Source organism: Schistocerca nitens, chromosome 4 (assembly GCF_023898315.1).
Source record: "Schistocerca nitens isolate TAMUIC-IGC-003100 chromosome 4, iqSchNite1.1, whole genome shotgun sequence".
NCBI classification, from domain to species: Eukaryota; Metazoa; Arthropoda; class Insecta; order Orthoptera; family Acrididae; genus Schistocerca; species Schistocerca nitens.
Genome location: NC_064617.1, coordinates 552,391,281 through 552,416,134, shown reverse-complemented (window position 1 = coordinate 552,416,134; position 24,854 = coordinate 552,391,281). Strand labels below are relative to the sequence as shown.

Below are 24,854 nucleotides of genomic sequence, written 5' to 3'. Positions count from 1 at the left end.
AATTTTTCCTAAAAGAGACAGCAAATCAGTAAGCCAGATATCTCACAACCCATACTGACTGACTTTGCATTAGTTCCCTTTGGTTGCTCGAAATTACTACTGACGTTAGGTGATAATTAAATGATTTTTCTACAAAGTGGGAAGTAAAGGAAGATAAATGGAAGAACGAAAGAAGGAATGTTAGAGCATAGACGTTGCAAAACCATAGATGACACGAGGATGGGGAAGAAATCGGATGTGTCCTCTTCCGAGGATCGAACCCGGAATTCGCCTTAACCGATTCAAGAAAATGTCCCAGAGGGAATTTCAACAGCTCGCGAATACAATTCCAGAGTCTTAAGCACTGCAACACGTTAAAAGCTGTCTCAACAGAGAGAAAAAGTTCAAGTCTCTGTCTCCGAGTACAACAAAATTTAAACAAAACATTTCCCGCCTCAAATTAAATCTGACAACGTGATGGTTGGATTCCTTCTTAAATGGGTAAAAGTCTTTTCGCTAAACAACCTCACCTTCTTGGACATGAAGCATAAAGAAGTGACTTACAACTATGGGTACGTCTGACTTCATGCAAAAACATGTTTTAGCTAGAGTCACAAATATTTATGTTACCTATTTACGGACGAAATGAAGACCCATATTCTTTGAATAGAGACGTAATTTAAACGTGATCAGTAAGATATCATGCCAAGTGTCAGTCACTTACCCCATTCATTTGTAGGGACGTTAGGCCCAGGATAGTCGAATTTGTAGTAATATACTGGCACGTCAGTCAGCTGGGTCAGTTTTCTGACGAGGGAATCGGTCGGCTCGAAGAAGGTGATGTCTTCGTTTAGCTGTTTCAGGAACACAATCTTGTTACGAAATTGTACAGAAATGTTTTCCAAATGGTGCTAAGTTTAAGAAATAATAAGTAAGTAAACCAATTAGAAGCACTTAAATGTGAATTGCAGAGTAGTCATGTAGATGTAGATGTAGATGTAGATGTAGATGTAGATGTAGAAGGATCAACTGTATGCAACATCTGTTGCATTTCGCAATTGCTACCAACTTAAAACAATCTTGCGTTTAAAACAATATTCGACAAAAAATATACCTGTTGCTTTATCGTTTTGTATATTTAACTTGTCTAACAAGACTAAGTTGTTTGGTTCTCTGGCAGAGAGTAAATGGGCAATTTGAAGTTTACTATATACACTGACGGGAAAAAATCGCACCACCAAAAAATAATTAACGTAGAGTAATAAAATTTTGGGAAGCATTTAAGTGATTAACGTTGCAACATAGATTAATGTAAGCGAGAGATAATCCATTGCAAATACGAAATGCTGGCACATTAGTAACCTGTGTAACCGACAGAATGTTAAATGCAAGCATGCACACGTGCTTACGTTGTGTTGCGCAGGTTCTGGGTGTAAGCTTGGGGAATGGAGTTCCATGCCTGAGGCAGTTGGTCGATCAATTCAGGGACGGTTACTGTTGTTCGTGGAGGGGGCTGGATTTATCGTCCGATTATGCCGACACGTGCACGATTGGTGCGAGTAGGCCAACGCAACATGCTGACACTTAGTAGAGCATCTTGGGTTACGATATCGCTGTGTGGCCGAGCGTTATACTGTTGGAAAACATCCCTGAATGCTGTTCGTGAATGTCTACATATACATCAACATGATTACTCTGCAATTCACACTTAAGTGCCTGGCAGAGGATTCATCGAACCATTTTCGTACTACTTCTCTACCATGCCACTCTCGAATGGTGCTTGGGAAAAAGGAACTAAATCTTTCGGTTCGAGCTCTGGCACAACTTGTTGAATCACAAGACTGAGGTATAAATTTGCAGCCGATGTGCGTGGGATAACCACGAGAGTGCTGCTCCTTCTGCCATACGAAATCGTACCCCAGACCATAACTCTAGGTTCAGGTCCACTTCATGTCACTGGTATTTTCAGTAACAGTCCTTCTAATCTGCGTGATAATTGAGGCACAATGGTAGTGGCAGTGCAGGCAATTGATGACAAAACTAAAACCTCAGCAGCTGCGTTGAGGGATTCGAGCTTCAGAGGAAAAAAAAAAAAAAAAAAAAAGGGACTCAAAAATCCGTAAAGGCGGGGTTTAAAGCATGAGCTAGCAACAGAGCCCTACATCACTCTTACATACTGAATGACTGGTTACTGTACCTAATGTGGAAAAATCTGTGGTGAACCTCCTTTGGAGACTGTAATGTGAATGGTGCCATGTGACTGTACTAAATAGTTGCGGTTCCCGACATGTAGCTAAAGTTCAGTCTAATAACACAGAAATGCTGAGAAAGATGATTATGATGTTCAGCTTGAAATTTCTGGAGCAGAGCCACCAGTTACCAGTTACCTAGCTGTGATAGTGTGATACTGCATGGTGCCTGAAAAAAATGGGTGACGTAAGTCAGGTAAAAAGTCATTGATATTACGCATTCAAACTTTACGTTATGCTTGTCAGCACTCCAGCACACCATGTGACAAATAGCTAGTGTACATGCAGAGAGGCTTCCATATATATATATATATATATATATATATATATATATATATATGGAAGCCTCTCTGCATGTATATATATATATATATATATATATATATATATATATATATATATATATATATATATATATATATGTTGTTGTTGTGGTCTTCAGTCCTGAGACTGGTTTGATGCAGCTCTCCATGCTACTCTATCCTGTGCAAGCTTCTTCATCTCCCAGTACCTACTGCAACCGACATCCTTCTGAATCTGCTTAGTGTATTCATCTCTTGGTCTCCCCCTACGATTTTTACCCTCCACGCTGCCCTCCAATACTAAATTGGTGATCCCTTGATGCCTCAGAACATGTCCTACCAACCGATCCCGTCTTCTGGTCAAGTTGTGCCACAAACTTCTCTTTTCCCCAATCCTATTCAATACTTCCTCATTAGTTATGTGATCTACCCATCTAATCTTCAGCATTCTTCTGTAGCACCACATTTCGAAAGCTTCTATTCTCTTCTTGTCCAAACTATTTATCGTCCATGTTTCACTTCCATACATGGCTACACTCCATACAAATACTTTCAGAAATGACTTCCTGACACTTAAATCTATACTCGATGTTCACAAATTTCTCTTCTTCAGAAACGCTTTCCTTGCCATTGCCAGTCTACATTTTATATCCTCTCTACTTCGACCATCATCAGTTATTTTACTCCCCAAATAGCAAAACTCCTTTACTACCTTAGGTGTCTCAACATCACCCCACTTAATTCGACTACATTCCATTATCCTTGTTTTGCTTTTGTTGATGTTCATCTTATATCCTCCCTTCAAGACACCATCCATTCCGTTCAACTGCTCTTCCAAGTCCTTTGCTGTCTCTGAAAGAATTACAATGTCATCGGCGAACCTCAAAGTTTTTATTTCTTCTCCATGGATTTTAATACCTACTCCGAATTTTTCTTTTGTTTCCTTTACTGCTTGCTCAATATACAGATTGAATAACATCGGGGAGAGGCTACAACCCTGTCTTACTCCCTTCCCAACCACTGCTTCCCTCTAACGTCCCTCGACTCTTATAACTGCCATCTGGTTTCTGTACAAATTGTAAATAGCCTTTCGCTCCCTGTATTTTACCACTGCCACCTTTCGAATTTGAAAAAGAGTATTCCAGTCAACATTGTCAAAAGCTTTCTCTAAGTCTACAAATGCTAGAAACGTAGGTTTGCCTTTCCTTAATCTTTCTTCTAAGATAAGTCGTAAGGTCAGTATTGCCTCACGTGTTCCAGTATTTCTACGGAATCCAAACTGATCTTCCCCGAGGTCGGCTTCTACTAGTTTTTCCATTCGTCTGTAAAGAATTCGTGTTAGTATTTTGCAGCTGTGGCTTATTAAACTGATTGGTCGGTAATTCATACATCTGTCAACATCTGCTTTCTTTGGTATTGGAATTATTATATTCTTCTTGAAGTCTGAGCGTATTTCGCCTGTTTCATACATCTTGCTCACCAGATGGTGAGTTTTGTCAGGACTGGCTCTCCCAAAGCCGTCAGTAGTTCCAATGGAATGTTGTCTACTCCGGGGGCCTTGTTTCGACTCAGTTATTTCAGTGCTCTGTCAAACTCTTCACGCAGTATCGTATCTCCCATTTCATCTTCATCTACATCTCTTCCATCTCCATAATATTGTCCTCAAGTACATCGCCCTTGTATAGACCCTCTATATACTCCTTCCACCTTTCTGCTTTCCCTTCTTTGCTTAGAACTGGGTTTCCATCTGAGCTCTTGATGTTCATACGAGTGGTTCTCTTATCTCCAAAGGTCTCTTTAATTTTCCTGTAGGCCGTATCTATCTTACCCCTTGTGAGATAAGCCTCTACATCCTTACATTTGTCCTCTAGCCATCCCTGCTTAGCCATTTTGCACTTCCTGTCGATCTCATTTTTGAGACGTTTGTATTCCTCTTTGCCTGCTTCATTTACTGCATTTTTATATTTTCTCCTTTCATCAATTAAATTCAATATTTCTTCTGTTACCCTAGGATTTCCACTAGCCCTCGTCTTTTTACCTACTTGATACTCTGCTGCCTTCACTACTTCATCCCTCAGAGCCACCCATTCTCTTCTACTGTATTTCCTTCCCCCATTCCTGTCATTTGTTCCCTTATGCTCTCCCTGAAACTCTCTACAACCTCTGGTTCTTTCAGTTTATCCAGGTCCCATCTCCTTAAATTCCCACCTTTTTGCAGTTTCTTCAGTTTCAATCTGTAGTTCATAACCAATAGATTGAGGTCAGAATCCACATCTGCCCCTGGAAATGTCTTACAATTTAAAACCTGGTTCCTAAATCTCTGTCTTACCATTATATAACCTATCTGATACCTATTAGTATCTCCAGGATTCTTCCAGGTATACAACCTTCTTTTATGATTCTTGAACCAAGTGTTAGCTATGATTAAGTTGTGCTCTGTGCAAAATTCTACCAGGCGGCTTCCTCTTTCATTTCTTAGCCCCAATCCATATTCACCTACTACGTTTCCTTCTCTCCCTTTTCCTACACTCGAATTCCAGTCACCCATGACTATAAAATTTTCGTCTCCCTTCACTATCTGAATAATTTCTTTTATTTCATCATACATTTCTTCAATTTCTTCGTCATCTGCAGAACTAGTTGGCATATAAACTTGTACTACTGTAGTAGGTGTGGGCTTCGTATCTATCTTGGCCACAATAATGCGTTCACTAAGCGGGTTGTAGTAGCTTACCCGCGTTCCTATTTTCCTATTCATTATTAAACCTACTCCTACATTACCCCTATTTGACTTTGTGTTTATAACCCTGTAGTCACCTGACCAGAAGTCTTGTTCCTCCTGCCACCTAACTTCACTAATTCCCATTATTTCTAACTTTAACCTATCCATTTCCCTTTTCAAATTTTCTAACCTACCTGCCCGATTAAGGGACCTGACATTCCACGCTCCGATCCGTAGAACGCCAGTTTTCTTTCTCCTGATAACGACGTCCTCGTGAGTAGTCCCCGCGCGGAGATCCGAATGCGGGACTATTTTACCTCCGGAATATTTTACCCAAGAGGACGCCATCATCATTTAATCATACAGTAAAGCTGAATGCCCTCGGGAAAAATTACGGCCGTAGTTTCCCATTGCGTTCAGCCGTTCGCAGTACCAGCACAGCAAGGCTGGTTAATGTTACAAGGCCAGATCAGTCAATCTTCCAGACTGCTGCCCTTGCAACTACTGAGAAGGCTGCTGCCCCTATATATATATATATATATATATATATATATATATATATATATATATATATATATATATATATAGAGGGGAAGCAGCCTTATATATATAAACTCCTGGACATTGAAATAAGAACACCGTGAATTCATTGTCCCAGGAAGGGGAAACTTTATTGACACATTCCTGGGGTCAGATACGTCACATGATCACACTGACAGAACCACAGGCACATAGACACAGGCAACAGAGCATGCACAATGTCGGCACTAGTACAGTGTATATCCACCTTTCGCAGCAATGCAGGCTGCTATTCTCCCATGGAGACGATCGTAGAGATGCTGGATGTAGTCCTGTGGAACGGCTTGCCATGCCATTTCCACCTGGCACCTCAGTTGGACCAGCGTTCGTGCTGGACGTGCAGACCGCGTGAGACGACGCTTCATCCAGTCCCAAACATGCTCAATGGGGGACAGATCCGGAGATCTTGCTGGCCAGGATAGTTGACTTACACCTTCTAGAGCACGTTGGGTGGCACGGGATACATGCGGACGTGCATTGTCCTGTTGGAACAGCAAGTTCCCTTGCCGGTCTAGGAATGGTAGAACGATGGGTTCGATGACGGTTTGGATGTACCGTGCACTATTCAGTGTCCCCTCGACGATCACCAGTGGTGTACGGCCAGTGTAGGAGATCGCTCCCCACACCATGATGCCGGGTGTTGGCCCTGTGTGCCTCGGTCGTATGCAGTCCTGATTGTGGCGCTCACCTGCACGGCGCCAAACACGCATACGACCATCATTGGCACCATGGCAGAAGCGACTCTCATCGCTGAAGACGACACGTCTCCCTTCGTCCCTCCATTCACGCCTGTCGCGACACCACTGGAGGCGGGCTGCACGATGTTGGGGCGTGAGCGGAAGGCGGCCTAACGGTGTGCGGGACCGTAGCCCAGCTTCATGGAGACGGTTGCGAATGGTCCTCGCCGATACCCCAGGAGCAACAGTGTCCCTAATTTGCTGGGAAGTGGCGGTGCGGTCCCCTACGGCACTGCGTAGGATCCTACGGTCTTGGCGTGCATCCGTGCGTTGCTGCGGTCCGGTCCCAGGTCGACGGGCACGTGCACCGTCCGCCGGCCACTGGCGACAACATCGATGTACTGTGGAGACCTCACGCCCCACGTGTTGAGCAATTCGGCGGTACGTCCACCCGGCCTCCCGCATGCCCACTATACGCCCTCGCTCAAAGTCCGTCAACTGCACATACGGTTCACGTCCACGCTGTCGCGGCATGCTACCAGTGTTAAAGACTGCGATGGAGCTCCGTATGCCACGGCAAACTGGCTGACACTGACGGCGGCGGTGCACAAATGCTGCGCAGCTAGCGCCATTCGACGGCCAACACCGCGGTTCCTGGTGTGTCCGCTGTGCCGTGCGTGTGATCATTGCTTGTACAGCCCTCTTGCAGTGTCCGGAGCAAGTATGGTGGGTCTGACACACCGGTGTCAATGTGTTCTTTTTTCCATTTCCAGGAGTGTATATCACGTTTGCACTGCAGGTTACAAAGGTTGTTCAATGTGACGACCATCTCCGTCCACGAGAGCCTGGAGCCGCACTAGAGACTGCTCTACTGTTTCCCGAAGCAACCGTGGACCGTGGAAAGTTCAGCTGTCGTGACACATCACGTGTACTACTTGAAGATCGCACATTTCGTCCAGAATTCTCAGTCATTGCAATCTTCATCAACAATTTGTGGTGCAGTTTTCAGTCGCCTTTCTCATGAACAATTCTCAAATCACCAATTGCTCGAACTTCCGAATCGTTCTTCAACACCGGCGCAGGAAGAGAACGACTCTGTATTCCTTTAATGCGCCGATACTTACGAAGAGCAGCTGCGCTATGGCCGTTGTTTTGATAAAACAGCTTTGTGAGCTAAGCGCTGCTCATCTTTGTTGACTGACTGCTGCTGCAAGGCGCACTGATGCTTGTGTTTCAACCCTACGTCGCCGTATCAATATCGGCGTCTAACGGAGAGTCAATCCACTATCACTACCGACAATGCAAATTCTACAGCATAGAGTATGAATATCATTCCTACAAAGATGGGTACCCATAAGGTAAATAATTTTTCATATTCGCTGGCTCAAGTAGCGAAAGGTTATAACTATCTTGTATATGTTATGTAATTATTATAGCACTTAGAAAGAGAACCTACCTCTCGGGTTTTCTTTTAGTTTACTCATTTTGAGCGGCAAGAGGCGAGCTGTGATAACAGATTATAGAAGCTAAACTTCTTTTCCTAAATTGCTAATAACAACCGTCGTTCTCGATATCCGGTTTCGGTAATCGGCACTGCGATGTTCAGATCTCAACAGACACGTTAAGAAATATGCAATAACCTGTCTATTGAGATCTGAAGATGGTAACATTTATTACCGAAACCGGTTTTCGAGAATGTGGTTGTTATTAGCGATCTTGGGAAAGACGTTTAGCTTCTCTTAAAGGGTTGGATGTTCGGCAACAAAATCGTTAATTTTATTGTCACCGTGTTACAGTTATCACACAGTAGGAACAAAGCAAACAGGTATTGACTTACCTGCACTAATGGCTCTGGGTTTTCTGGAGAAATGCTTTCGTTGCCAAAATAAAAATTTCTAATCCTCAAGGCAGCTTCCGCCTGCTCTTCGGTTGTCGGTAGGTGAAGACAGGGACCCACAACTTGCTCAAACTGCTCGTTCAAGTTGATGATCACCGCTGATTGGCTGAGGATGCTGAAACCTTAAGACACAGAGAGTACGATCTAATAGGCGTTTGCTTCAGGAAGTAAAAAGCTCAAAATTTTCTGTATATCCTCCATTTGTGCGAACGCATAATCATTTCACACTCACCGAGTTCAGCGGAAGTGACACCGATCATGAGGGGCAATTTCAGAAAACGGCCCTCGTTCAAAATTGAAATGGGAGATTCCGTCAGAAACGCGCTCTGTGTCGGAGGTTCTATGTTGGGCGACCATACGATGTTTGACATATACAACTTCTCCTGCAAACAGAGCAAAAATTACTACTTATCTCAGCATAGCGTCGAGCGATTAGAGCAGAACTAAGGATACAATTACGTTGTGATTTGTTATAAAGAGATGGTAATTATAAGCTGAATTTTATTTCTGCTGCTTAACCCAACAACAGACACACCATATAAGGGTCATGTAATTTCTCGAACGCAAAAATTTAGCACAGAAGAAGCTGCTTCACTTCCGAGGTATGATACAAATAAATGAAATTTACAATGAACCCTATATAACTCAAATAAAGTTGTGGCACGGTATAAAAAAGAAAGGATCTCTGTAGACACGAAGTTAACTAGTTAATATGCTCAACAAAGTAACGAAAGAAGTTATAGTATATGTAAACAAGAAATTAGCAGACAAATAAATTGAAATTAGGATACATTGAAACACTGGAAGACGATTTTTGAAGGTCACAATAAAGTTACGCTCTGCAACGAAGTGTGCGCTGATTTGAAACTTTCTGGGAGTTTGTCTCTTCCATGGGCCCAGGTCACGAAAGTGTCACCCACATAACGGAAAAACACACCTGTTTCCATTTGGATGACGCCAGGGACTTCTCTTAGAGCTGTTTTCGACCAGGACTCGAACCTGGTACTGGAAATTCCGCAGAAGTTTCAGATCATCGAACACTTCGCTAAAGAGTAAAATTTCATTCCGGAAGCAATCTCCTAGGCTATGGCAAAGCCGTTGTTCCCACAATAACATTTCCACCGGGAGTGCTAGTGTCACAAGCTACTGTCATAAGTAAAACAGTCAAGCCAGGTCGTGAGACGTGCTTGTATACTGTAGCTCAGCCGATACAGGATAGGGTGAAGGTCCCAGTTTCAAATAATGATGCGGCCCATGGTTTTAATCTGGCAGGAAATTTAAAATTAGGAGCGCATTGCACCAACATGAACAATAAACGAAAAACTTCAGTTGACGCTAACGGACTGGAAATTTTATATCACAAAACTGGGAGTTTCTAGCCTAAAACAGATGAATTTGTACATGGAGTACTTCGAAGAGGAGTTCCTCGTGTCATCCAGATGTGTTTTTTCCGTTATGTGGATGACACATTGGTCATATGGACCCATGGACGAGACAAACTCTTTGGTTTCCTAACAGCTATGAACTCCATACATCCCAACATTAAATTCACTATGAAGACCGAAGCAGAAGGCCGATTACCTGGACGTCATGGGCAAGAGAGTCCGCCCCCGTTAGCTCAGTGGTCAGAGCGGCGGAATGCCACGCCAAAGGACCCGGGTTCGATTCCCGGCTGGAGCTGGAGATTTTTCTCCGGTCAAGGACGCAGTGTAGTGTTGCCCTCATTATCATTTCATCCCTATTTCCGACGCGCAAGTCGCCCAATGTGGCTTCGAATGCGGTGAGTACTTGCCCTCAGCGGCCGAATGGGAGACTCCATGCCCACAATGTCGTACTCTCATTTCCATTTCTCCATGGGCAAGAGAACAGGTCTTGGAATCCTGGGCCATAGTGTTTGTCGGAAGAAAACGCACACTAATCAGTTTTTATGTGTAACCAGTTGCGACCACCCTTAGCAGAGAAATGGGGTCTAGAAACTGAGAGTTTCGCAGACCATCTCAATTCCAGAGAGTTTGCCCCATGAGCTGGAACATGTCAGAACTGTATTTTGGAAAGAAAGGGATACCCAGAACAGCAGATTAGGCGCGTTCTCAGACCCACCACAACAATACAACCTGTGGAGATAGAAGAAGTCACGGAGAAAGAGGCAGCCACTACCTTTGTATCGTACACTGGCGCACTATCGGGAAATATCGGACACATATTGAAAAAGCACTGAGTAAAAGTTCCATTTTGTCCGCCCAATAGAACGAGAGCATTATTGGAAAGCGTCAAAGACGATTCGGTTTGCGAAAGGCCGGAGTGTACCTGATTCCGTGTCATTGTCGGAAGACATATATCGGACAGACAATGGACACGGTCGAGGATCGTTGCCGGGATCCCCAGAGGTACAGTCGGCTGGCGAATTTCAACAAGTCAGCGGTCGCAAGGCACTGTTTCTCTCAGAATCACGCGATGGAGCACGAACGTACCAGGATCTTGGCACAGACATGCTAATACTGGGACAACACCGTTATAGAGGCGATAGCAGATCGGTCGAGAGACAATTTCATCAACCGAGATTGTGGCTCTAACTTTAGCAAGGCCTGCGAACCAGCGCTGAGTTTAATTAAGAAGACTCTCAGCAAACAAAACCATCTGGTGACCAGGGTGGACAGGGCACCTACGTTAGCGGCACCACAGATGTCGACGCTAGCCGGTTCGGACCGCGGAGGGAACAGCTCGCGGGAGGGAGGGATATAGGTCGGCCACGAGCCCTCAGAAGTTCAAATCATCAGCATACCTGTCGATGTCTGTACGTCTGATCACTGAAATATTGTGCCCGTTGCACATTATGAACCGGCAATTTAGCCGTGGACAGTTCGATCAGATAAATAAAAGTGTTTTTGCACTCCCTAACCAGCAGGATGTGGTCTAACGTACAATAAATGGTAGAGGGAAACACAACTTGACACATACATGGATTGGACAAAAGTATGGTAACACCGTGAGAAATGTGTGCATGAACATAAATTCAGAGGCTGGTCAAGCCTGCAGGATACACTGTTGTCCGGCTGGGGCGGCCGAGCGGTTCTAGGCGCTACAGTCTGGAACCGCACGACCGCTACGGTCGCAGGTTCGAATCCTGCCTCGGGCGTGGATGTGTGTGATGTCCTTAGGTTAGTTTGGTTTAAGTAGTTCTAAGTTCTAGGGGACTTATGACCGCAGCAGTTGAGTCCCATAGTGCTCAGAGCCATACACTGTTGTATTTGACCACGAACAGCAACTGCGCAGTACCCTCAGCACGTTGGAAGACTCAGTCGTTGTCAGAACAGTGTGGCACGTAGTTGTGAGTGCATTGTGTGAGAGCTAAGTGGATTCGTTAAAATTCGTGGTGAAATCTTCAGCTGTCATTTATTTTGCACAATTCGCTACTAGTTTCGAATTCGAGTGTGGGCAAATTGTACGTGCTCTTGTGCTGGCTGTTTCCGTCACCGAGGTACCCGATGATTTATACCGTATACAGGAAAAGCGGAAAAGCATCATCCGATAAGTCACTACGAGGACGAAACTGTGTGCTGAGTGACTGTGACAGGCGGTCATTGAAGAGTATTGTGACGGAAAATAAGGGGACCATACTTTCGAAAGTTACTAAGGAAATGAATGTCGCACTCGCGAATCCTGTCAGCACCAAAATAACACAAAAGGAGCTACAGATGCAGAGAATTGCGTGGCGAACTGGAAATTCAAAATTACTCACCAGGAAAACATTTTGTCGAAGCCATAGAAACTCAGTCATGGAGCAATGGAGGAAGGTCATTTAGCAGAATAAGTCTTCTTTCACACTGTTTTCAATATTTAGCCGAATTTAGGTCCCAACATCGGAAATGGTGGAGGTTCAGTGACGATTTGGGCAAGCATATCGCGGTATTTCTTGGGCCCCATTGCCACTGTGCAAAGTGTCATTACAGCGAAAGTTTATGTGATCCTTTAGGCTGCTCAAGTCCATCTCACTGTACGATATTTGTTCTCCCACACTGATGCTGTGCACCAGAACGACAGGACATCTGTTCACAAATGTCGCATCGTCAAGATGCGGTTTTGTGAGCACAAGACTCAACTGTCGCATCTATCCTGGCCAGCACAGTCACCACACAGTCATCAGATCTTAGTACTACTGATTCTTTGTGATCTACTTTGGAGAGCAGGTCGCGTGATCGCTATCCACTTCCATTATCGTCACCTGAACTCGCCACTATTTTCCAGAACAATGTTATAAGATTACCTAAGTCATGTTGTTGTTGTTGTGGTCTTCAGTCCTGAGACTGGTTTGATGCAGCTCTCCATGCTACTCTATCCTGTGCAAGCTTCTTCATCTCCCAGTTCCTACTGCAACTTACATCCTTCTGAATCTGCTTAGTGTATTGATCTCTTGGTCTCCTTCTACGATTTTTACCCTCCACGCTGCCCTCCAATGCTAAATTTGTGATCATGTCCTACCAACCGATCCCTTCTTCTAGTCAAGTTGTGCCACAAACTTCTCTTCTCCCCAATCCTATTCAATACCTCCTCATTAGTTACGTGATCTACCAACCTTATCTTCAGTATTATTCTGTAGCACCATATTTCGAAAGCTTCTATTCTCTTCTTGTCCGAACTGGTTATCGTCCATGTTTCACTTCCATACATGGCTACACTCCATACAAATACTTTCAGAAACGACTTCCTGACACTTAAATCTATACTCGATGTTAACAAATTTCTCTTCTTCAGAAACGATTTCCTTTCTACATTTTATATCCTCTCTACTTCGACCATCATCAGTTATTTTACTCCCCAAATAGCAAAACTCCTTTACTACTTTAAGTGTCTCATTTCCTAATCTAATCCCCTCAGCATCACGCGATTTAAATTGACTACATTCCATTATCCTCGTTTTGCTTTTGTTGATGTTCATCTTATATCCTCCTTTCAAGACACTGTCCATTCCGTTCAACTGCTCTTCCAAGTCCTTTGCTGTCTCTGACAGAATTACAATGTCATCGGCGAACCTCAAACTTTTTACTTCTTTTCCATGAATTTTAATACCTACTCCGAATTTTTCTTTTGTTTCCTTTACTGCTTGCTCAATATACAGATTGAATAACATCGGGGAGAGGCTACAACCCTGCCTCACTCCTTTCCCAACCACTGCTTCCCTTTCATGCCCCTCGACTCTTATAACTGCCATCTGGTTTCTGTACAAATTGTAAATAGCCTTTCGCTCCCTGTATTTTACCCCTGCCACCTTCAGAATTTGAAAGAGAGTATTCCAGTTAACGTTGTCAAAAGCTTTCTCTAAGTCTACAAATGCTAGAAACGTAGGTTTGCCTTTCCTTAATCTTGCTTCTAAGATAAGTCGTAAGGTTAGTATTGCCTCACGTGTTCCAACATTTCTACGGAATCCAAACTGATCTTCCCCGAGGTCCGCTTCCACCAGTTTTTCCATTCGTCTGTAAAGAATTCGTGTTAGTATTTTGCAGCTGTGACTTATTAAACTGATAGTTCGGTAATTTTCACATCTGTCAACACCTGCTTTCTTTGGTATTGGAATTATTATATTCTTCTTGAAGTCTGTGGGTAATTCGCCTGTCTCATACATCTTGCTCACCAGATGGTAGAGTTTTGTCAGGACTGGCTCTCCCAAGGGCATCAGTAGTTCTAAAGGAATGTTGTCTACTCCCGGGGCCTTGTTTCGACTCAGGTCTTTCAGTGCTCTGTCAAACTCTTCACGCAGTATCTTATCTCCCATTTCATCTTCATCTACATCCTCTTCCATTTCCATAATATTGTCCTCAAGTACATCGCCCTTGTATAAACCCACTATATACTCCTTCCACCTTTCTGCCTTCCCTTCTTTGCTTAGAACTGGGTTGCCATCTGAGCTCTTGATATTCATACAAGTGGTTTTCTTCTCTCCAAAGGTCTCTTTAATTTTCCTGTAGGCCGTATCTATCTTACCCCTAGTGAGACAAGCCTCTACATCCTTACATTTGTCCTCTAGCCATCCCTGCTTAGCCATTTTGCACTTTCCGTCGATCTCATTTTTGAGACGTTTGTATTCCCTTTTGTCTGCTTCATTTACTGCATTTTTATAGTTTCTCCTTTCATCAATTAAATTCAATATTTCTTATGTTACCCAAGGATTTCTATTAGCCCTCGTCTTTTTACCTACTTGATACTCTGCTGCCTTCACTACTTCATCCCTCAGAGCCACCCATTCTTCTTCTACTGTATTTCCTTCCCCCATTCCCGTCATTTGTTCCCTTATGCTCTCCCTGAAACTCTCTACAACCTCTGGTTCTTTCAGTTTATCCAGGTCCCATCTCCTTAAATTCCCACCTTTTTGCAGTTTCTTCAGTTTCAATCTGTAGTTCATAACCAATAGATTGAGGTCAGAATCCACATCTGCCCCTGGAAATGTCTTACAATTTAAAACCTGGTTCCTAAATCTCTGTCTTACCATTATATAATCTATCTGATACCTATTAGTATCTCCAGGATTCTTCCAGGTATACAACCTTCTTTTATGATTCTTGAACCAAGTGTTAGCTATGATTAAGTTATGCTCTGTGCAAAATTCTACAAGGCGGCTTCCTCTTTCATTTCTTCCCCCCAATCCATATTCACCTACTATGTTTCATTCTCTCCCTTTTCCCACTGACGAATTCCAGTCACCCATGACTATTAAATTTTCGTCTCCCTTCACTACCTGAATAATTTCTTTTATCTCGTCATACATTTCATCAATTTCTTCATCATCTGCAGAGCTAGTTGGCATATAAACTTGTACTACTGTAGTAGGCATGGGCTTTGTGTCTTTCTTGGCCACAATAATGCGTTCACTATGCTGTTTGTAGTAGCTAACCCACACTCCTATTTTTTATTCATTATTAAACCTACTCCTGCATTACCCCTATTTGATTTTGTATTTATAACCCTGTAATCACCTGACCAGAAGTCTTGTTCCTCCTGCCACCGAACTTCACTAATTCCCACTATATCTAACCTAACCTATCCATTTCCCTTTTTAAATTTTCTAACCTACCTGCCCGATTAAGGGATCTGACATTCCACGCTCCGATCCGTAGAATGGCAGTTTTCTTTCTCCTGATAACGACGTCCTCTTGAGTAGTCCCCGCCCGGAGATCCGAATGCGGGACTATTATTCCTCCGGAATATTTTACCCAAGAGGACGCCATCATCATTTAATCATACAGTAAAGCTGCATGTCCTCGGGAAAAATTATGGCTGTAGTTTCCCCTTGCTTTCAGCCGTTCGCAGTACCAGCACAGCAAGGCCGTTTTGGTTAATGTTACAAGGCCAGATCAGTCAATCATCCAGACTGTTGCCCCTGCAACTACTGAAAAGGCTGCAGCCCCTCTTCAGGAGCCACATGTTTGTCTGGCCTCTCAACAGATACCCCTCCGTTGTGGTTGCACCTACGGTACGGCCATCTGTATCGCTGAGGCACGCAAGCCTCCCCACCAACGGCAAGGTCCATGGTTCATGGGGGAAGACCTAAGTCATACACGGCCTATATTTATCCATTCCGAGACGACTGGACGCTGTCACGAATGCTAAAGGGTCTCCTACAGCGTGATGGGCACGTCGATGTATTGTGTTTTTCGCATTTCCCTATTTTTGTCCACCTCGTGTAGAAGTCACTCACTCACTTGTCAACCACAGATAAACAACTGTATGTCACTGTCAGGTCCTTTAACTACGCAGGCACCCAGCTCATAACTCAGGTTATACAAAGAAACACACAATATATCCCCTCACACATACACAAGACCGAAATGTCACCAACCTAATGCAGCTGACAAAGTAAAATGTAAACATTCCACATAGCGCGAAACTTTCCTTGCTGTGGTAACCCGTTTATGATATCCCCATCAGAAAAACTGAAAACTGAAGAAAATATTGAAACACATGGAAGAATAGCGCTTCTAAAACTTACGATGAACTAATGTTATTTTCAGTGGTGGTAGTACCATCTATGGAACCAATGTAGCCACTGACCTCAGCATTACCAGGTATTTTTGTTGTGATAAAGGGTCTTTGAAGAAGCTTAGTAAATAATTTCAGAGGTGGTAGTATAGACTAATTCGAATAAAACATATCGTATAACATATCTTCTAGTTTTATTTGTTCGAAAGATAGAAGTTTCCATTTCGATTACTGTACTTATATGGATATGGTGTCTGTTCTTTCGGACATGTCCGAAAGAACAGACATCATATCCATATAAGTATACAGTGCTGGCAACACCGGCCAAGATCTTCTTCTTCTGTGCGTATGCACACATATTCCCCGAACTCTTATGGGACTTGGTAAGAATGTCTTCCACGAGTAATGAGTGTGTTGGGGTGGGACACTACGAATGAAGTGTGTGGACATACAAGGTGACAACGTGGGTTTCGCGGGAGGCATGCGCGGGATAGTCCCTGTAGTCGTGCTATGCTCTATGCCCTCGGTGGCTCAGATGGATAGAATGTCTACCATGCAAGCAGGAGATCTCGCGTTCGAGTCCCGGTCGGGGCACACATTTTCACCTGTCCCCGTTGATATATATCAACGCCCGTTAGCAGCTGAAGGTATTAATAAAATTCTAATTTCGCTTATTGGTACTCGAACTCTTACGAGTCTATATATCGATTGTGTTTCATTATGACGTTAGAGTAATGAGTATATGCTTGAGATTAGATAACTGATTTTTTAAAAAATGCTGCATGCATTCACAGAGCTAAGTATACTTATTATTTGTTTGTGTATGGATTTTGTGATGGAAACGCTGCCACTGGCGGCTGTAGAGAATACGGTAGACGATATCCTAACCACAGAGTAACAGATACAAGAGTCCAGAATGAGATTTTCACTCTGCAGCGGAGTGTGCGCTGATATGAAACTTCCTGGCAGATTAAAACTGTGTGCCCGACCGAGACTCGAACTCGGGACCTTTGCCTTTCGCGGGCAAGTGCTCTACCATCTTTTTCTTTTTCTTTTTTTTTTTTTTCTTTTTAGCCCATCCTTGCGCTCGCCATAATTCGCCTTCTTCGACGTCGGCCTTTCACGCCATGTACAAAACCATAAAATGATGGGGCGACTTTAATCTCGTTATCTCCCAAAAAATGAATTACCACTTCTTCGGGTTTAATGACAATGTGAAAATGAATGCTGTCTTCACCATGTACGAAACAGAAACAGTTTTATTCGTCTTCACTTTCTTTTGTATTCTTGAACCAAATAGGCCTCCTACGATAATGAAATAATGTAAAAGAAAATTCCAATCTTCCGCTCCTCACTGATAAGAAAATAAAACCATCCTCGGTGTGAAGTAGCTATTTATACTGGCTTTATCAAAATGTTTAATAAATGTAAACCTCAAATAATATCAATGTCAGTGAAAAGTAAAACAAACTATCTTCATCACTGTGATTGTAAATTAAGGCAGTATATTGACCAGCTCTTGCTTTGTTTCCTCTGAGTACGAAATATTTCTTGTTGCTTCTGTTACATTAAGGTCTTGATTAAAAATTTAGCATAATTTTCTTTATATTTACTAGTTTGCAGTAACTTGTGATGCTCAGTTAGCAGATAGATCCAAAAATCCTCTTTGCTTTTCTCTTCTTTCGTGAAGGTCTGCGAGGCTGCTTTCAGCCAGTTGACTGCGTTTCTTTTCGTGGTAGGAAAGGGTGCATCATCCGGTGCCAAAAAGTCCGCAGGTGATATTGCGTTAGGTGACGTTCGGAGGGTAACCGCCAACTTTCGTCGTACGTACAGCCATATATCTTGAACCCTGTCACACACGAACCGATGTTCTTCGTTATCAATTAAATTACACGTTTCACAAAGTGGCGAGTCTGCGAGGTCGATCGTATGAAGTTTAGAGTTAGTTGCAAATTTCCTGTTTACAGCGAAGTACCATGTTGCTTTCAGATCAGTAGCTATGGTACGGTTATAAATATTGTCCCATATCGCTTTCCAGTTATAACATGGGTATTTGTTTTCTATTTTGTTTTTCTTCTTCTCTTCCATCAATTTGCTGTATATTTCTTTTACGTTGTTCATATCGTTTTCCGGAATTCGCGAATGTAGACAGCTATATTCTACTAAAAACCATCGCAAATGGTAAAGTGCGCTCGGTATATGCTGCACGTTAATAAGTGGTGAGAGGTCATCTGGAGCTATTTCGGTCAGCAAGTGTGCAGCGAGACAACTGCTTGGTTGTCTCCATTGCCGAAACGTATTGCAGATGTACAGAGCATGGGACTTTTTTGCAACATCCGTTAAGTTTAAGCCTCCGTTTTTAGTGGCGAGTGTCAGAGTGTCATATTGGATTTTAAATATGTGACCACGGCTCACAAAATAGCCTATTGCCGACATAAGTTGTTTGGCGATGACGGCGGGCATTGGTAGAACCTGTGCGGTATAACTGACTTTGGATGTAATGGAGACGTTCGCGAGAGACACTCGCTAAATTTCATTTAGTTGCATAATAGTGTGTGTCCGTACACTAGCACGTATGGTAGTTAATACTTGTCTGTAGTTGGTCGCAATAGTTTGACGTATATTTTTTCGGAAATCAACGCCTAGACACTTTAAGGCTGTGAGCTCGCATAACTGACCTTGTGTGCGCATGCCAATGCCACGTCCGATATTGAATATGCCGGACTTGGTTTTGTTCAACTTTGCGGCCGACGCTTTTTCGTATTTATCAATTATTTGCATCGCCGTCTCGATTTCTGCCATATTCATAACAAGAAATCCAACATCATCCGCATAAACTTGACAAATTATTTTGTTTCCTCGTATTTGTAATCCTTGTAACCGTTGAGTCAAGGTAGCGAGTGAGGGTTCTATGGCCAAGGCAAAAAGTGCCACGGACAACGGACAACCTTGCCTGACGGAACTTGCGATCTCTATTGGCCGGCTAGGCTGTGCATTGATAATTTTCCTTGAGGTATTATTCGTTACCAAACGCCGTATGACGTCAACGAATCTCGGCGGAAAGCCCATTGCATCCATCGTTTTCAGGAGGTAAGAGTGGCTGATCCTGTCGAAGGCTTTATCAAAATCTAACGACACGATGGTACATTGTAGTCGGCACACTTCCGCTATGGAAATTATGTCGCGGTAGTTGGACAGTGTCTGTTGAATTTTTCTACCCTTGCCCACACTAGACTGATACGGTCCGGTAACACTAGTCATTAAATGTTTAAGTCTGTGGGCTAAGAGCCGCGTAAAAATTTTATAACCACTGTTCAGCAGTGTGATTGGTCTCAAGTTTCCAATTTTCTTGCCAGCCGAGTATTTTGTGGTTAACACTATAATCCCTTCTCGAAAATCTTTTGGTATCTCCTGACTGAGTGTCAGAAGTTCATTACAGATGCCTGTAATTCTATGTTTGATATGGTCCCAAAAGACTTGATAAAACTCTGCTGGTATTCCGTCGGCTCCAGGGGATTTATTTTTTGCACTTTGATAAACAGCATACTATACATCGTCTTCGGTTGCCTCTGCAATTAGAGCGTCCGCGGACGCGGTACTAACTCTTCCTTGCAGATTGGCCAGTAAATCATCCTGTGCTTGTTCGTCTACTACCTTAGCTGGACACAAGTTGTCGAAATGGGTTAGAATTGCCGCTTTTATTTCGTTATGCATTGTCAAGGTGGTTCCATTCTCAGTTTTAAGCTCCGTCAGTATTTTTCGGAATCCTCTGTTAGTTTCACGAATCACGTGATAGACCGAAGTAGCTTCTTTTTGTGCTGTAGTCTCTGCTCTTGACCTTATTTGGTAACCTTCAAGCTGTTGTCGCCGTAACGTCAGTATTTTTGCCTGGACTTCTTTAATTCGTTCATAGTTCCCAATAGCTGATGCACCTTGCAGGTAGAGTTCTCGGAGACAGTGAAAGTAAAATTCTATTGTTCTTTTATGCCAAAAGCTCTTCTCCCGGTAGTAGTTGATGAAACATCGACGGATCCCAGGTTTGGCGCATTTAAGCCACCAATCCATGGTCGAGGTGTAGGAGGCGAGTTTGGTCTCGCAGGCTCTCCACGTGGTGAGAAAGGCTTAGTGACAGGCAGGGTCTTTTAAGTGTGAAACATTAAGTTTCCACAGCCCTTTATATCGACATGTACCTTGTCGTTCCATATTTAATGTGCAGATATATGCAGCGTGGTCTGAAAAAACGGTTGGCCAAGCTTCAGATTGCAGGATGCGGTGTTTCAGATTGGGTGAGACGTATATCCGATCTAACCGGCTTGCTGAATGATTAGTGAGGTGAGTAAAGCCGGGTGCAGCTCCATGCTTGCGCTCCCACGAATCAGTTAAACGGAGGTCGGTTACGATCCGTTCCAGTTCTGGCGATTTGTTTAAGTTCGGAGTTTGGTCTTTGGCATGAATGACACTGTTAAAGTCGCCTCGAAGGATGGTATGGTTGCAGCGTACACCAAACAGTGGAACAATTCCTTCCTTAAAAAATGTGCTCTTTGGCGACGATTGGTAGAACCAGATGGGTTATAGACATTAATGATCCTCGCGGTCTGGAAGGTGCCGGCAATACCTCTGCCGTTAGGCAGTTTTTCTATGTCTTTAATTATGATGCCCTCTTTTAAAATAAATGCAGTACCCAAGTCACATCCGATTCCAGGATTGACTATAGCATTATACCCTTGTATGAAGTCAAGTTTGATGTTTGCTACATCTTGTAACAACAATATGTCCACATCAGAAGCATATAGGAAATCTTTTAAAGTTTGTAAATTAAAGACGCTACATATTTTGTTGATATTCAGCGTGGCGATCTTATAGGCCTGCAACGGAACTACGTTCGCCAAAACGGGAGTATCTTTAGGAAAACCTCGAACAACAAGTCACATCGAAAAAACATCAAGAAATCTGATCTGATAGACATACGGACACAAGTCAGTACGCTGTTCAGTTTAGAAATTTTCATGGTTCGGGAAGGGATCAGTCGGCTTCTCCTTGTCTGGGGCAGTATCTGCCGCGGAGTTGACATTCATAATGGTGTCATCTTGTTTGGTGGCAATCGTGGCGACTGTAACGGTTCCTGTGGTGTCCATAATTGTTTCCTCCGCGGTAGTTTCGTCGACATCGTCGGCCCACGGAGTCGACCGATCTCTCATAGGCTCGTCATTCAGTGTTTCACTATGCTCAGGTTGATTCTGGTGACCTTTATCGTCGGGTCGAGAAAATGCTACGCCATCTATATGCAGACCTACAGAACCGGAGACATTGCCCAGGACCAAAGGGTCTTCTTTAGATGACTGCTGATTACATGTCAAGTTCTCAGAGGCAGACTGACGTGTTTTGCCCCCTATTTGCTTCGCTCGTTCACGCAGTTGTGGTGCAGTCTGTTCTGCACCTTGGCGCGCGATCCTCCGTTTTTTAGATTTCTTGGGAGAGGCGCCTCTTTGTGGACTTTGGTCAATACGTGAAGAAGCCTCAGGTTGCGAAGTCGCATTACTAGAAGTGGCCGTTGCCAGGTCTATTTTCATAGCTCCCGAGAGGCGGTGGTCAGTTGCTGAAGAAGCTTCAGGATGCGGAGTAGCACCACTAGAAGCCAAGTCTGTTTCCCTTGCACCTGGTAGGCTTTCGACATCTAAAGAAGTGTCAGGATGCAGAGGAGCACGACTCGAGGCGACCGAGGCCGCGTCCGTATCCATTGCATCATTGTGCGGTTCCACAGTGACAACGGCAGGAGCAGCTACTTCTTCCGAGGGGGGTTGGTGTTCTACAGATGTTACACTTGAGTCGGTCGGCGTGTCGGTCGCTTGTGGGTCGTTATTCGTAGTAACTTCGGGGGGGCGCAGTACCACCTGCAAGACCGCGCGTCACGGCTACGTACGACAGGGGCAGTGTTGACATAGCAGAGGGTCTAGAGGCATCGCCGGCAGGCAGTTGCGCCACCCGCCTTTGAAGACATTCAGCACGAACGTGGCCTGGTAAGTTGCAAACAGCACATGTTTTCGGTTGATCATCGTACATCACAACAGCCCTATAGCCGCAGACGTTTATAAATGACGGAATGTGCTTCTGCAATTCGACTTTTAATTGGCGCACACCATTCAAAACAGGGAATTTGTGTGCAGCAGACCACCGTTCGGCAATATTACTCAAAACTTTACCGTATGGAGAAATAACAGCATTGATCTGATCACATGTTATTTCAAAGGGAAGTTCAAAGACGCGTACGGTTCGAATACCTAGACCAGCATGTGCAACGATAACCTCCCCAACATTGCCGTCAGAATGTTTAAATTTCATGACGCCACCACAGGATTGAACTATTCTTTCACACAAGTCCGAACTGGCAAGTTTGACAAAAACCACACTGTTCATAATCGAAAAATGGATACCGACAGTATCATCAATTCCTATGTTAACATCAACTTCTAACCACTGTTCCACATCAAATGATTTCGGTCGAGCAAAGTTGCGATCAAACGTAAATTTCAATGTGTCTTTTCGTTGTGGTTGAGACATCTCTTAATGAGTTTCCATTGCTACAAATACACTATAGACAACGACGCGCTGCAGCAAGAGCAGAGGCTTACCACGCGGAGCTAACGCAGCGCAGCGCACAGCACGGCACGTCCGACCTCCAGCGCAGCCGCCGGCTGACTGCGCCATCTGTGCTACCCAAGCACGACTCACTCCCCGTCCTCACAGCTTTACATCTACCAGTATCTCGTCTCCTACCTTCCAAACTTTACAGAAGCTCTCCTGCGAAGGAGGTCCCGAGTTCGAGTCTCGGTCGGGCACACAGTTTTAATCTGCCAGGAAGTTTCAGATACAAGAGTGTTAGTTCTGTGTTTTCACTGAACTGTGAGAGACTGGGGCACTGCTCAGTAGCCATGCCTCATCTGAACGTGCGAATGAACAGAGTGTGGATGAAATAGGATACTTAGTCATGAGGTAGAATACAGTCCTGCAACAAGCAAACGCAGAATTTCTAAGCATATCGAAGTTACACTTACACAATATGGAGTACATTACGTCAGCACGACTTCTGTCATTAACATTAACAGCAGAGGAAAGCGAAGAGCGACGATTTGTATTTTTGGCTGCCTAATTTCAGATACTGTTTACTGATCAAGGCAATTTACTCGTAACAGTACCAATAAGACATAACGGTAAACTGAGAAAACTGAAATGTCTTTGACAACAGAAACTCCAGGAAAGCTCTCTGTAAATATGTGGAGTGGTCTGATAGTCAATGGACTGGGGCTGTTGTGTTACCGCTGTTGGTTACGGCGTCATTATCTAGACTATTTATTTTCAAGTCGAGTTCCGTAGGACCAAATTGAGGAGCAAATCTCCAAGGTCATGGAACGTGTCAGTACATGAAATTACAACATAAAAGTAATAACAGATAAAAATTAAATTTTTATCAACCCGAAAAAAGTCAAGCCATAGGTTTAAGTAAACGCAATCAACAGTACAACAAGAATGAGCTTAATTTTTCAGGGAACTCCTCGACAGAATTGAGGGAGTGATCCATGAGGAAACTGTTCAGTTTCGATTTGAAAGCGCTTGTGTTACTGCTAAGATTTTAGAATTCTAGTGGTAGCTTATTGAAAATGGATGCAGCAGTACACTCCACACCTTTCTGCACAAGTCCGATCCAATTGCAGGTTTGATTTCTGCCAAGTATTAACTGGGTGAAAGTTGTTTATTCTCGGGACTAAGCTAATATTGTTAACAAGAAATGACAGAAAAGAATATGTATATACACTCCTGGAAATGGAAAAAAGAACACATTGACACCTGTGTGTCAGACCCACCATACTTGCTCCGGACACTGCGAGAGGGCTGTACAAGCAATGATCACACGCACGGCACAGCGGACACACCAGGAACCGCGGTGTTGGTCGTCGAATGGCGCTAGCTGCGCAGCATTTGTGCACAGCCGCCGTCAGTGTCAGCCAGTTTGCCGTGGCATACGGAGCTCCATCGCAGTCTTTAACACTGGTAGCATGCCGCGACAGCGTGGACGTGAACCGTATGTGCAGTTGACGGACTTTGAGCAAGAGCGTATAGTGGGCATGCGGGAGGCCGGGTGGACGTACCGCCGAATTGCTCAACACGTGGGGCGTGAGGTCTCCACAGTACATCGATATTGTCGCCAGTGGTCGGCGGAAGGTGCACGTGCCCGTCGACCTGGGACCGGACCGCAGCGACGCACGGATGCACGCCAAGACCGTAGGATCGTACGCAGTGCCGTAGGGGACCGCACCGCCACTTCCCAGCAAATTAGGGACACTGTTGCTCCTGGGGTATCGGCGAGGACCATTCGCAACCGTCTCCATGAAGCTGGGCTACGGTCCCGCACACCGTTAGGCCGTCTTCCGCTCACGCCCCAACATCGTGCAGCCCGCCTCCAGTGGTGTCGCGACAGGCATG

The 24,854-nt window shown here is 44.0% G+C and overlaps 1 protein-coding gene across 3 annotated transcripts in view; it reads right to left on the bottom strand.

The window, feature by feature from the left end:
• Window positions 1-24,854, bottom strand: part of LOC126253067 (para-nitrobenzyl esterase-like) — a 186,356-nt gene that overhangs the window by 107,000 nt on the left and 54,502 nt on the right. For 2 of the 3 annotated variants that reach the window (XM_049954154.1, XM_049954153.1), the window contains exons 6-8: window positions 8,638-8,788; window positions 8,346-8,527; window positions 704-833 (exon numbers count right to left, since the gene is read on the bottom strand). The exons of the other annotated variant lie outside the window; for it this stretch is intronic. In XM_049954154.1, coding sequence (XP_049810111.1) covers window positions 704-833; window positions 8,346-8,527; window positions 8,638-8,788 — 463 coding nt within the window. The remainder of the gene's footprint in view (window positions 1-703; window positions 834-8,345; window positions 8,528-8,637; window positions 8,789-24,854) is intronic. 3 annotated transcript variants of the gene reach the window in all.